Source organism: Rattus norvegicus, chromosome 7 (genome assembly GCF_036323735.1).
Source record: "Rattus norvegicus strain BN/NHsdMcwi chromosome 7, GRCr8, whole genome shotgun sequence".
Classification (NCBI taxonomy): domain Eukaryota; kingdom Metazoa; phylum Chordata; class Mammalia; order Rodentia; family Muridae; genus Rattus; species Rattus norvegicus.
The window spans coordinates 108,402,621-108,415,628 of NC_086025.1; the positions used below are offsets into that span (position 1 = coordinate 108,402,621).

At 50.4% G+C, this 13,008-nt stretch overlaps 1 protein-coding gene across 30 annotated transcripts in view; it reads right to left on the reverse strand.

Annotated features, from left to right (window-relative positions):
- Positions 1-9,658, reverse strand: part of Mroh4 (maestro heat-like repeat family member 4) — a 31,945-nt gene extending 22,287 nt beyond the window's left edge. For 8 of the 30 annotated variants that reach the window (XM_063264660.1, XM_063264659.1, XM_039080260.2 and 5 more), the window contains exons 1-9: positions 9,032-9,131; positions 8,692-8,778; positions 7,837-8,091; positions 4,959-5,059; positions 2,870-3,018; positions 1,823-1,915; positions 1,488-1,604; positions 1,170-1,289; positions 431-577 (exon numbers count right to left, since the gene is read on the reverse strand). In XM_063264660.1, the coding sequence (XP_063120730.1) occupies positions 431-577; positions 1,170-1,289; positions 1,488-1,604; positions 1,823-1,915; positions 2,870-3,018; positions 4,959-5,046 (714 nt within the window). In that variant the 5' untranslated portion in view covers positions 5,047-5,059; positions 7,837-8,091; positions 8,692-8,778; positions 9,032-9,131. Of the gene's footprint in view, positions 1-430; positions 578-1,169; positions 1,290-1,487; positions 1,605-1,822; positions 1,916-2,869; positions 3,019-4,958; positions 5,060-7,565; positions 8,092-8,424; positions 8,589-8,691; positions 8,795-9,031; positions 9,304-9,571 lie in introns of those variants that run through there. The other 22 variants (XM_063264657.1, XM_063264652.1, XM_063264658.1 and 19 more) reach the window with 16 other exon arrangements.
- Positions 9,659-13,008: the final 3,350 nt, after the last annotated feature.

The following is a 13,008-nucleotide window of genomic DNA, read 5'->3' on the forward strand; positions in this document are numbered from 1 at the left end:
ACACAACCCACCAGCCCCCTTATAAGAGGACCAGGAAGGTATATACCTCGCACACACACACACACACACACACACACACACACACACACACACACACACACAAGCATACACAATACCCTTCATACACAGGACACAGAGCTATCACATATACACAGCAACCTTATTCACACATACAAGTTCTCTGCCAATTGAGGAAGCTAAATACAGGCTTCCCTTCTCCCTGGATCAGCCTCACTACTCTGGAAAGGCACAGCTTTATCGTAACCACCTGCAGCCAGAGCACTGGGGCACGGAGTACAAAGAGCAGACCCTGAGTGGGCTCTGTTCCTAAGACACCAAGCATGCTATGCTCAAGTACTGCTTCTGTGAGTTAACCCAGGTGCTCTGCCCACCCACCCTGCCTTTCTATAAGAGGTGGGGCAGGCCTCACACATGGGCCACAGGAGAAGTAGTACACCATCCTCGAGGCGATGTTGTCCACCCAGGGCAGGATCTGCTCCTTGGTATGCTTGGCTATCTGCCCATAGCACAGTAGGGAGGTGCTGCTGACCCATTTCCATCGAAGGCTGCTCTCTGCCTGTGGGTGGGTGACAGCTATGCTGAAGGGTGCCAAGCTCTCAGTCCTCCCGGCCCCCACCTCCCTCCTGCCAAGGAGAAAGTTGAAGCCTCTGTAGTGACTTAGGGTGGTGGCCATCAGTCTCCCTCCTCCACAGGCCCAGTCTTAGGGCTGACACTAGTCCTCTTATCTAGGAAGTTGCTCTAGCTGGTTCCCCAGGCAAGCCTCCTCCTTTGGGATTCCTTTGTAGACTCTTCCCAGCACAGTTCCAGAGGTTGGAACTGGCCAGGAAAGTGGAGCTTCTCCGTGTATCTACTAGGTCCAGGGCACATCTGAGAACTTGAGGCCTAAGCATGGCATAGTTCTCAAAGACTTGGGATGCTCCTTGGTTCAAAATCCTTAGCTCAATAGTGTTCATTCCTAAGGTCTTGGGAAGGGAGATTCCTATGAAGCACAGACACAAAGAAGAACCTTCACCCTCCTCTGTCCCCCACACTTACCCCTAAGGGAAGTTGGCCAGGCCAGAGCCCTAGTGTCACCAGTGTGTAGGCTGGCACCCTCTTTGTCTAGTGTTGCCCTGTTCAACATGCTCCAGTACTTGGGATCTCCCTACCTGGCTGTCTTCAGACATAACAGCTGAACGCAGAAACTTGGTACGGCCCAGATGCTCCAACAGGGCCCACACCTCCTCCAAGTGCTTGGTGGAGGCCAGGCCCACAGCCAGTGCAATGCCCTGTGTACCAGAGGAGCCTGTGAGGTAGCCGGCAGGTGACAGCACAGGTCCTCCTCCAGCTCAGGGCTGTTCTTCCACCAGGGCTGCCTCCCAGGGTGAGAGTCACACAATACCACAGTGATGTTGAATGGGGCATGAGGGATGGGAGCTAGTAGGGAGACATAAGACAATATTCTGGGGTGGGGGGTCCTGACCCACCTCCCGCTGTCTGGCATGCTGATGGGACAGATCCAGGAGGCTGGCCAGGTGGGACTGCACCTGCTCCACGCTGGGGCACTCACGGAGGATCATGCCGTAGAGGTGGAAGAAGAAAGCCTGTGGCAGGGCAGGGTGGAGTGCAGGCTAATACTACTAAGAAACCCACCCGTCTGAGCACAGCAGGGCTGTGTGGGCAGAGCTATTCACTCCACCCCACCCTCCTCCAAGAGGGAGTCCTTTCTCCTCCTGCTGTGTGAGACAAAGCATGGAAGGTCACCTTCCTGAAGCATCTCCACAAGGCTGAAACAGCTGCAATTTGCCTACGGGTCACTGACCTTATCAGTAGCCTTCCTGGGGTCCAGGCTGAGAAACTCTAGGAGCTTTTGCACAGAGGCATCCCGGAATGACACTTCCTGCTTTTCCCAGAACTGTGGGGAAACTCGAACTCAGGCCCTGCCAACCCTTACGCAACTCCCAGGGTAATAGGGAGTCTAGAGCCAGCAGGATATAGCCCTACCAGGATTCTGAGTGGATGAAGGACAGCCTGCTCTCAAATAGGTGAGGAAAAGCCAAAGTTAAAGTCCCTCTGGGAACCAGAGCCTCAATCCTAGGTAAATCTGGCCATGCCTACCTCTGCAGTAGTGCCCTGAGAGCCTTAAACAGAGACTGACATTCTTAGCAGCCGTAGAAAGTCCTGTTGGCATCTGGGCATGTCCCTGGTTATTGTGCCTCTGTGCTGATTGACCCTACTGGGTATTTGCCCATTCTGTTCTGACTGGTTTCCCCTCCCACCTGAGCTTAGGCTCTCAGTCCCATGCCCAGCTGGGACTGCTTTGGTAGCCTCTCTAGCTTCCCTCTGTAAGCACACAGGCCTGCTGTAATCCTCAAAAGAATGTCCCATTCCGATTGGCCCAGAGGAAGTGGACCACAGCTGAGGGAGATTGGTCATAAAAATTAATTTGATAGTCACACGCCATATATCTCAAGTCTTCAAACATTCCTGGTATTGTCTCTGGCCTTCAAGCTGGCATTAAGAGGACAGGAAAGTCCCATATAGGCAGTCCTGCTGCACCCTGCCATGAAGGCTCTCAGAGCGGCCATGAAACTGGAAATGGCCAACCCTAACAGGAGCCCCTGGGTAGACTCTGTGCCTTTCTACCAGTAGGTGGGAAGTAAGACACCCACACAAAGCCCCTGAATCCCTCCAACACCTTCCCATAGAGGGTTAGGAGTTTCAGGGATGGCCAAGACCTCTGGGAGTCCAGGAGTGGTACTTGCATTCAACATGGTGGCTTGGGACAGGTTACACAAGGTTCATTGGCTTCCTCCCAGGCCCCATGAATTTCCCAGCCAGTGGGGAGTATCAGTCTCTCTGAACCTACCTGGCTGTGCTTCTCTAGGAAGAGACAGATGGTGTCCAGCACTAGGCCCTGCTCCGTGACCAGCATGTTCTTGATCTTATTAACCACCATGTCCTCCCAGGGTGGGTTGACATTCAAGTACTCTCCCAAGATCCCCACATCCAAGTTATCTGTAGAGATTCCAGAAGCAAAAGGGGAGTACAAGCCACACCCACCAGTCCCCTCAGGACCTAAGGACCAACCTTCCTGAGCTGGGTGCAGAGGAGGACCCACCTAGAACCTGCCCTGTCAGGTCCCTGCTTGGCACACTGAAAGGACAGACACTGGAGGTAGACTCGCTTCCATCAACACAGATGCATCAAGGAGGCCTGGTGGCCAGCTCAGCATCGGATCAGGGTTTATCCGGTTGTCGTGGCAGCAGAGACTCCACAGGAGGCCAGGAATGTGGCCCCAGCTACAGGTCATTTGGAGTGACACTGACACAGTTCCTGCCTAGTCTCAGTAGGGAAACAGCTAGCTCCTCCCTTGTTTCAATTACAGCCCTGGAAGTAGACATCCAACCAACGAACTACCATCCTGGGGTTTGCCATCTACAAGCCTAAACAGAACTCTAAAGAGAAGACTTCCTGGGGCCTGGCCACCCTCTGCAGAGAAAGAGCTGGAAAGGAGTTGGCTGTATCTATGGTAGGAGCTATGTGGACACACGAAGGCCTCTCCCTTGCCATCCAGTCAGAGATTCCACTGCCATAAACACATCCCAAAGAGCCACGTTCATTATCAATGGGGTGGGAAGGTGACTCCTGGAGCTGTAATTTTCTATCTCCTTGTGAGACAAAGACAAGAATGTCTGAGGGAAGCCAGTTGCATCCTACAGACATGTGGCTGGGAAGTGAGTCTTTCTCTGAAAACCCCCTCAGTAGCTATTCCAAGTGCAATCAGGAAGGCATGTCTAGAGCCACACCATTATGGCTTCCATATACCCCCAACTCCCGCAAGACTCATGGGCTGAAGACTTGGTCCACACAGATGGCTCTCATGCGGTCATGAGGGCTTGGTTTCATTCAGTGGCCTTATCTGTTGCTGTTGGTGTCAGTGTTGGCGTTGTGGGGAAATGAGGTCTGGATACAATAAGTAGGTCACTGGAATGCCCCTGGAAGGGTGGCTTCTTCCCAGTCCCTGCTTCCTGGCCACCATGTGGTAAGAAGCTTTGCCCATCCAGACCTTCCACCATGCTGTTCTGCTTAGCATAGGCCATGGCTACAAAAGTAGCCCCACTATGCACCAAATACTCTCAATGAGCCCAGACACATAGTTCCTCCTTTGCTTATGCCAGGTATTTTTGCAAACACCGTCCCTTCCTCACCAACAGAGAAACCCTAAAGGTTTCATGATGGCTGTATGTTACTTCTGCATTGTCTAGCATTTTTACAAAGATGATATCCAAAGCCGGTCATGATGGTTGTGCAAGTAAAACCTAACTCTGCTTTACACATGGGCTGCCTCATCACTGAATGCTTGTCAGACTCAATCTTTGCAAACCATGACCTACAGGATCTGGTACCAGAAATGCTATACGGGGTCCTCACCTGAGCCTTGGTCTTGGCCCTGTGTCATTATGAAAGGATCTTGCTGCTGGCATCTGAGGGCATCACTCACCCTACCTTGAACTGGTAGCCAAGATGATGCACAACCCATTGGAAGTCAGTGATTCCTTCATTCATGCCCACACACCTTTTGCCTATATACCTACCAGGTACTGAGACCCCTATTAAGCACAGCTGTATCTTAACCGGTTACACCTTATGCCCCCCAGAGCTGTAAGAATGATACAAGAGAAGCTGAGAGGTACCTACTCAGCTCGGTGGCAATGGTACCTAGTCTGCCCCACCTGACTGCTTGGATGTAGGGATGGTAGCACCATTTCAGCTGTCCTCCCTAGGGATGGAGACATCAAATGAATGGACTCTGCCCAGTGCCCTACTTCAGGAAGAGAGTAAATGATCTTCAACGCATACACTGTACGGATGTGAACACCTGCTCTCAGCCACCTGCTCATCCCAAGGGGCCTTGGCCTCCCTCAGCAGTGTGCCCACCCCCTAACCCCACTTACTAAGCTCCAGCTCTTGCTCCTGTCTGGGCAATGGATGATTGGCCTTTCTACGGGGAGAGGATCTTTTTGTGGAGCCGACAGGAGCCATCGCCAAGCATAGCCTAAATGGAACCAGTAATTCTTTGAAAGGCAGGACCTGGCAAGGACAGGGTATCTATATCCCTTACCTACTTGGGGACAGAAGAAGGCCACAGGGACTCACAACCTCCTCCCTTGATCAATTCAAGTCTCTCCATGGCCCCCATATTCACTCCAGAGACAACAATTGGTCCTGGAGGCAACTGTGTGCTATCCAGAAGGCCATAGTCCAGCCTTTCCTGCTCAGCTACTGTGGTGGTCTGAATTTGACTTCCCATGGGCTCCAAGGCTTGCCTGCATACAGCCTTGCTTCCCTCCATGATAATAGTGGACTAAACTTCTGAAACTGTAAGCTAGCCCTCAGTCAAATGCTTTTTTTTTTTTTTTTTTTTGGTTCTTTTTTTCGGAGCTGGGGACCGAACCCAGGGCCTTGCTCTTCCTAGGCAAGCGCTCTACCACTGAGCTAAATCCCCAACCCCAAATGCTTTCTTTTATAAGAATTGCCTTAACTGTGATGTCTCTTCACAGCAATAGAACAGTGACCAAGACAGCTCTAACACAGCTACTTAACATGGGTGTGGTGGGGACTCTGATCCCACTCTGATGCTTCTACCCTGACAATCCTTTTTTCTGGCATCCCCAGAACTCAGCTCCAAGCCCTTCTTTTGGACCAGCCATCCTACCCACACATAGGTTTCAGAGGTTCTCCTTAGACTTGTTAAAATGTATCTTATGTGTGGGGATCTGGGGACCCTATGTGTCCCCGAGGCCACCTGGAGGCCCACAGTCCAGAGAACCTGATTGTAGGTGTTGGCTACAGATTCACCCCATGCTTGGGACATTTCAGAATTCTGAGCAAATGTCCCATCTGTCCAGCCTTGCCCAGTTAGGGCGTAGACCAGACCCCTAGGCAGCAAGCTAGCCAGTTTCCCCCATTAGCTCACCTCACTGCTGCCCATCCACACCCCTGCTCAGTTTGGGAACCTCCCAAGGATCCTGAGGGCCACTCCCTAGCATTGTTCCATCTTGCAACTCTATTGTAAAGCTTTCGCATCAGGCTCCTTACCCCACTTTCACTGCTAGCTTAAATGGATTTAAAGGACTCAGGAGATTGACCAAGCACATGTCTAGGTGTGTCTGTGAGGGTGATTCCAGAAGAGATCAGTCAAAAGGAGAAGACCTGACCCAAATGTTGAGTGGCATCATTCCATAGGCCGGGATCCCAGATGCAAGGAAGGGTGGGAAGGAGGAAAGTGTGTGGGTGCCAGAATCCTACAGTGTCCTGGCCTCCTATGACTGTCCTCAAGATGTTCCTCCCTGCCACGCTTTCCTCACCATGGCAGATTGAGACCTCTGAAGCTGGGAGCCAAAATTCCCTCCTTTGCTTCTGTCAAGAATTACTCAAGCTATTAGCACCCAACCCACTCCCTCACATCCTGAGGCTCCTCGTTCTCAACACCCTCCTCTGCCCCAGCCCCGTCTGCAGTTCTTTCCAAGCTCAGCCCTGGCTGGGCTTCTTTACCACCTCTGTCCTAAGGTTCCTCATGGCTTCTCTCATTAATTCTATGGCATGGGGGAACCTCTGAGCACCTACCCCTCCTGAGAAGAAGGTTGTTTACCTTCAGACCTACATGATCAGCAGGCCTGGCACTGTGGGTGCTCATGGTACCAGGAAGGAACAGATGCTATAAGCAATGAGTTGACTATAAGTGACAGCTACAGTGTGATTGGCTGGGCAAACATGGCTATGGGTGGGGAAGAGCATGAGGCCCTGCCTTCTAGCTGAAGGAAGAGCCTCTGGTGGCACTCTGACCATTCACTGTTTTTTGTGCCCTCTCCTGTCCAGTGCCAGGGGCTAAGTATGGCCCAGTGTTGATGGCCTTAACACTACACCATTTTTAGAAGTCTATTGCCCATCTGGGGCCTCAAGGTCCTACCTGATACCTAAGTGTCTGACCTTGCTATGACCCCAGCTAGAGCCTCTCCTGTCTGCTTTAAGTTATTGTCTACCCGAGCCAGAGCTGACCGTGGATTTCCAACCTACAATGGCCATGACACATCTGGCCTTAGCAACTTCAGGCTGTTCTGTCCTGATTCTTTCACCTAGAGATCTTACTTAGTAGCTCCACCCATCAAGTTAGAGCGAGGTTCCATGGATGTTGAACCTCTCCTTTGCAAACTGGACCCTTCCAATCTTTCCACGGAAGCCACAAAAGCCATTCTTAAGTGACTGTCCCCAAGTCTGGGGTAGACGTCAAGAGAAATGGGGACGAGAAGGCTGCATGGAGGACATTAGACAAAGAAACCAAAGTAAGGGTCAGACAATGACCCAAAGTGAGGGAGCCACTGAGGGCAAAGGGGGACAAGTGTGGCTACAGATGACAGATAGGTCTATAACAAAAGGCTTGCAGAGAATAGATGGGACACTGCTATACGTTCTGCCCACACTTCCCTTCCTACTCCTTGCTTGTGCTAGCTTCTCCCATGCAAACTGCTTTTCCTCTTCAACCTAACCCAGTCAGCTCGCACCTAGCAGGGCTAGCCAAGGAACCTAGAGATCAGCTTTTCAGATCCTTCTGTGTTCCAGTGTGTCCAGGGGTTCTCATCTGCTGGCTCTCTCCACCCTCTAGTCCTCAGTCAGCCCCATAGGCCCTGAAGCAGCTGCACAGCTCCTGCGGCCTGGTTCAGTTGGCTGCAGCTCCCTGCCAAGCGTCTCGTGGTCAGCCACAGTCCCATCTCCGTGAAGCCAGGGTCTTCTTTGGTTCTTTGAAGGGAAGGCTCGGGGGTCCCACCTTGTTACCTGGAGTGTTTCTGTCTTGACTGCCTACATGCCCTTCACTCCTTCGTCACCTTTTCATCCCTCTCTGCTGTGGCCTCTCCCACCTGAGCTCTCCAGCTGCCTCTTTATTATCTGGTTCTGGGTTAGTGTTGTGCTCCTAATGAGGGCCACCAGATCAGTGCTCTGCCTGTGCACTCCACATCTGCTGCCGTCAGTCTTCGGTAGATGAAGGAAGACTTCTGTGTGCTGGAAGGCAGCTCAGAGGTGACCTTGAGGCTAGTCAAAGAAACAGAAACACATGGAAAAGACCTGTTACTCACACATACATATGGCTTCAATGACAACGCAGAGGACAATCCCCACCAAGAGCCCCTGAGAACCACACTGGTCACCTGCACCTGCATAGGTCATTTGATGTTAAAGACTCCCTTATCCTGAGGCATCATGGCCTGTTTGTCCTAGACTCCCACTTTCAAGAATTTAGTCCAAGGGTTAAAAAATAGAAATAACCATTCACTGATTCTTCTCAGGCCTTTAATAGCCACAGGGGTCAAAAAGAGATGCTCAGTGGGCAGTGCCAGAAACCCGCTCCCAAAAATGTTCACTAACCACATGGATGTTGTCTGGCCCGGGGACAAAGACCCAGAATTCTAATTTAAGATCCACTTTCTCAAGGTATTGTGATTCCAGATTTTCTTTTCTGAATCCTCTTTTAAAAATTCTAGGCAGCAAGGGGGAAGGGTGCAAAGGAACATATTTTACTGTTATCAGAAAAACAAAATGACGACAAAAATGCTACTTAAAATTCAAAAGGCTGTGAAGTGTTTTCGGTTGGTTGATTTTTGAAAGGCAAGTGGATGTTCTGTAAAACCGTACCTCTGGTTTTGGAAGGGAAACAGAGCCAGGAGCTGGTCCAGGGCTCTGCCAGCACCTGAAGTCTTGAGCCTGGTGGCCTTGGGCACCCTGAGAAGAAGGGAAGCTGTGTGACAGGGGTTTAAGGAAGAAGAGGGAAAGGGTATTTCTCATCTTTCAGGGTGTGGGCATATCCACCCAGGATTCTTCTGCCATCTTATATAATATTGAAGCTTCTGAAGGAAACACCAATCCCCCACTGTGGGATTTGGTTCTCCTGGGCAGGGAACAGACTTGATGACAAAATCTGGACTAGTCCCCAGTTGGGGCTTAATTACGGGGAAATGCTTCCTCAAAGACAGACCTGTCTTTGAGTTATTATCCCCAAGGCTCAGTGGGGATTGTGCCCCAAGAAATCCAGCCAGAAGCCCCAGAAAGCTTGAATGACAAATTCCCAACAGCCACTGCCAGGAGGTCAGGAGGGAACCTCACCCCTGAGAATTCCATTCTGACACTGAAGGCAGTTGAGGAGTAATCAGAGACAAGATGTATCCTAGCTAGTGGCAGTTGGGCTCTGTGTCTTCTGAAAAACAAGAAGGGCTACTGGGAATAGTCCCATTGGTGATCTAAGGAGGAGCTCCTTTTGTAAAACCTTTGCCCATTTGACAGTCTCAAGAAGAGACTTTGTCTCCCTTAGGAGGCTTGAACACCGTGAGCAGCTGCTTGGCAGAGCCTGCTTCATGGTTTCGAAGGGCTGGGGAACAACTTGTTGGGACCCTCCCTAGAGCCTCTGTAATGTCTGCAGTTTGCTCCACTGAGCTCCAAGTCTGACTTGAGGACTTGATGGCCAAAGAATGAACACTGTCAAGATGTTTTTAGGACAAGACAGTCACTGCAGACGCACCTAGGTTACCCCAGGGCGTTTGGACCAGTAGTCTACTCTTAGATCTGCAGTGCCCCTCAGAATGACAGTTGGAAGGGGTGTGGCTAAGCCAACTGTCACCTGCAGATCTGAAAGATCACCAGTAACCCCCAACCCAGTATGACAGACAGGAGCTGTGTAGGCTGAGAGGTTAGCTGTCCTAGAGAAACAGACAGCCCCATGAGTCCCCTGGCACTGTTCTCACTGGGCCTCAGGAACAACCTGCAGTCTGGAGCTGGCTTCAGCACAGGCCTGGCTCATGCCCAGAAGTTTTGCTTAAATTGGTGTGGTAACCCATCAGTAATGAGGTGTTTGGTTGCTTACTTTTGATTTCTTGAATGAGGGATACTGAGTCCCCCAAGTGTGCTTCTGGAACTCAGGGCCTGTTCATAGCTAGGCTTTGGGGACTTTTGCGGTAATCCTGATGAACAGTTTGACTCTCTATGAGTTGAGGCAGACAAAAGCTGTCAGGTGGAAGCTTCCATAGGCAGACAGGGTCTTTCTGGATGCAAATCTACCTACCCCTGGGAGAACAAGGGGCAGGCTGAAGCAGGTCAGACTGGTGTCAAGAGAATAGTTACCACAATGAAGGCTGAGTGACATATGTTGTCCAGAGAGAGGGTCCCTCTGAGAAGAACTGGTGTCTAGGGCTAGTCTCCAGTCCTCAGAAAATCTCTATATGAGAAACTCCAGAGTAGCTGCTGTGGCTACCCCAGGCCCTCTTGAGAGGCCTCCTTCCTCTCCAGAAAATACCCCTGAAGATGTCACTGTACCCTGCCCCCTCCCTGAGATATTTTGGGCTTTCCTTCCTGAGAGATGCAGACCTTCCTTCTGAACCTACTTCCTGTGGAGTATAGGAACCGCACAAGAATCACTAGTGAACATGTTAAGTGTCTTCCTTGAGATAAGTTTGAGTATCTTTAAGGGACATGTCAGTCTGTCTGTACTCCAAGAAACGATTTCTCATCTACATCTAAAAAAAGGCAGCAGGTGTCCAAGGACACAAGGTCTATAGCAGTTTTTTCTATGAGAGTTATTGGGGGCCTCATAGCCCTGGTTGAAACCAGGTTGAATTTGGCGAAGTTTTTTTTTTAACTGTCCCAAATGTGTGGAGTGGAGTCTTCTATATCACAGATCCAAGTTGCCTCCTATAAAACTTCCATGATGTGAGTCTGGATTTGACCTGACACACCAACAGAAAAATGTCATGATGTATTTTCTGGTATACCCCCTGTCTCTGCTCTCCAAAAGGTGATGGGGCAAGTCAGGAAACTAACCAAGGCTGTGAAGGAGCCAGGGTTTGTGGAGTAGCTTGAAATAGAATCTCACTTTATCTGTGAGACGGTGACAATGGTGGCAAGAATATTCCTCCTGGCGGGAGCCACGGCTTACCATGCAGACATGGCCAAGTTCAAGAACCACACCACACACAGCCAGTCCTGCAAATGGCACAGAAATGGCATCAAGAAACCCCGGTCACAAAGATACAAATCTCTTAAGGGGGTTGACCCCAAGTTTCTGAGGAACATGTGCTTTGCCAAGAAGCGCAAAAGAAAGGCCTGAAGAAGATGCAGGCCAACAATGCCAAGGCAGTGAGTGCACGAGCAGAGGCCATCAAGGCTCTTGTGAAGCCTCAGGCCATCAAGCCCAAGAAGCCAAAGGGCTCCAGCCGCAAACCCAGCCATCTGGCTTTCATGGCTCATCCAAGCTTGGGAAGAAGATTTGAAGCTACATGGCCAAGGGTCGTAGGCTCTGCCAACCAAAGCCCAAGGTTCAAACCAAGGCAGAGGCCAAAGCTCCAGCTAAGGCCCAGGCCACAGCTCTAGCCCAGGCTCCCAAGGGTGCCCAGGCCCCTGTGAAGGCCCCATAGAAAAGGCTCCTGCCAGTGTGAAGACAGATGGACCCCTGTGACACAACTACCTACACACTATTTGCAGATGACCAGTGTCCTATGCTGTTTTTACAAATAAACTTGAGACAAGAAAAAAATATTCCTCCTGTTAGGACAGACGAAGGTACCACCAGACTATTAGTCACTGCCCCCCTATTTCAGGCACCCTCCTTGAGCTCTACTTTTAAGAACTGACATTAACACATCCTCAGAGCCATGATAGCACTGAGCGTAGCTTGAGGATCTGGATCGACTCTCCACACCCACAGCCCACAGAGTCCCTTGGACTTAAAACCTTGGTTGTCTACCACAGAGGGTGCCCCACACTGTTTTTAATGGTCTCTTAAGAACATAGAGATTCACCTAGGCTCAGGTCTGTGGAGGTTGTCTTTGAGGTCAGGGCCACTGGGCAGCCATTTTTTATTTTGTTTTGAGCAAAGCTACATGCTGTGTGTGTGTTTATTAGGAAAGACTAGAGCCTTCCCCTTTAGCCCCTCCTGCCTTGGCCTTTTACTTCTTTCGGTGCCTTTTCAAACTGGAGCCCATGTGAACCTATTGCTGTCCTAACTTCTGAAAGTGTGTAGTGACAACCTGGGACATACACTGTTTTACTCAAAAGACCTAATTTTTAATACATCCAGTACCAATGCATGAGCCCACAAGACTACCATGGAGACTGGAAGCATGTTCCTCCAGAGGCATGGAATTAGCAGAACAATCTTAGCCAAGCTTTCCTAGTTAGACCTTTTGGCCCCAGGGGCAATAGGGTTCACCATACCCTATGCGTAGTCTCCAAAGTTGTGTAGGACTGCGTGCCATGGTTAATGTAGCAACGAATTGCTTTGTACACCCAGACTTCTTATTCTTGGAACATGTCTTTTTCTCTCAAAACTGAAGTGCAAGATAGCTTTGAGTCTGACTGCTCAGCTGATCATATAGCTCATACTGGAAAAGGAAGCAGGCTTTGTGAGTTGGGAGAGTGAGGGTGCAAGGCTTACAGCTAACAGATACTGGATGCCTCTCTGTCAGGCATCTCCAACAGACAAAGAAATTGATTTGAATCAGACCTGCGTGCTGACCAGCTTCCAACCATTTTCATTTGGCCAAACCAGCAAGCATTGCCTGGGCTTCTGCAGCAGAGTCCCATAAGCCACTCTCTCTACCCCGCACCTTCCTGTGCCCTCCCCCCATAGTACCAGACTCCATATGACAAGTAGAATCTGTCTCCAAACTATGTCAAAGCGATGGCACCATTTCTTGTCTTACAAGAATCCCTGAGCAAAAGCTGAGCCTGGTCTCTGGATCAGCAGTAGGCAGGTGTCAACACCACCTCTCAGACAGGGAAAGGTTGATGAGCTCAGAAGAAAGGTCCCATCTGGGCCATTCGTGATATGTAATAAGGACCCAATGGGACTTGTTTCTCCGTACAGATTAAGAACAGAATAATGAGAGCAGATGACATGCAAAGATTATCAACAGAAAATGAGAAACAGAGGAGGACTGATCCTTCCTTCCCGGGAAGGATCCA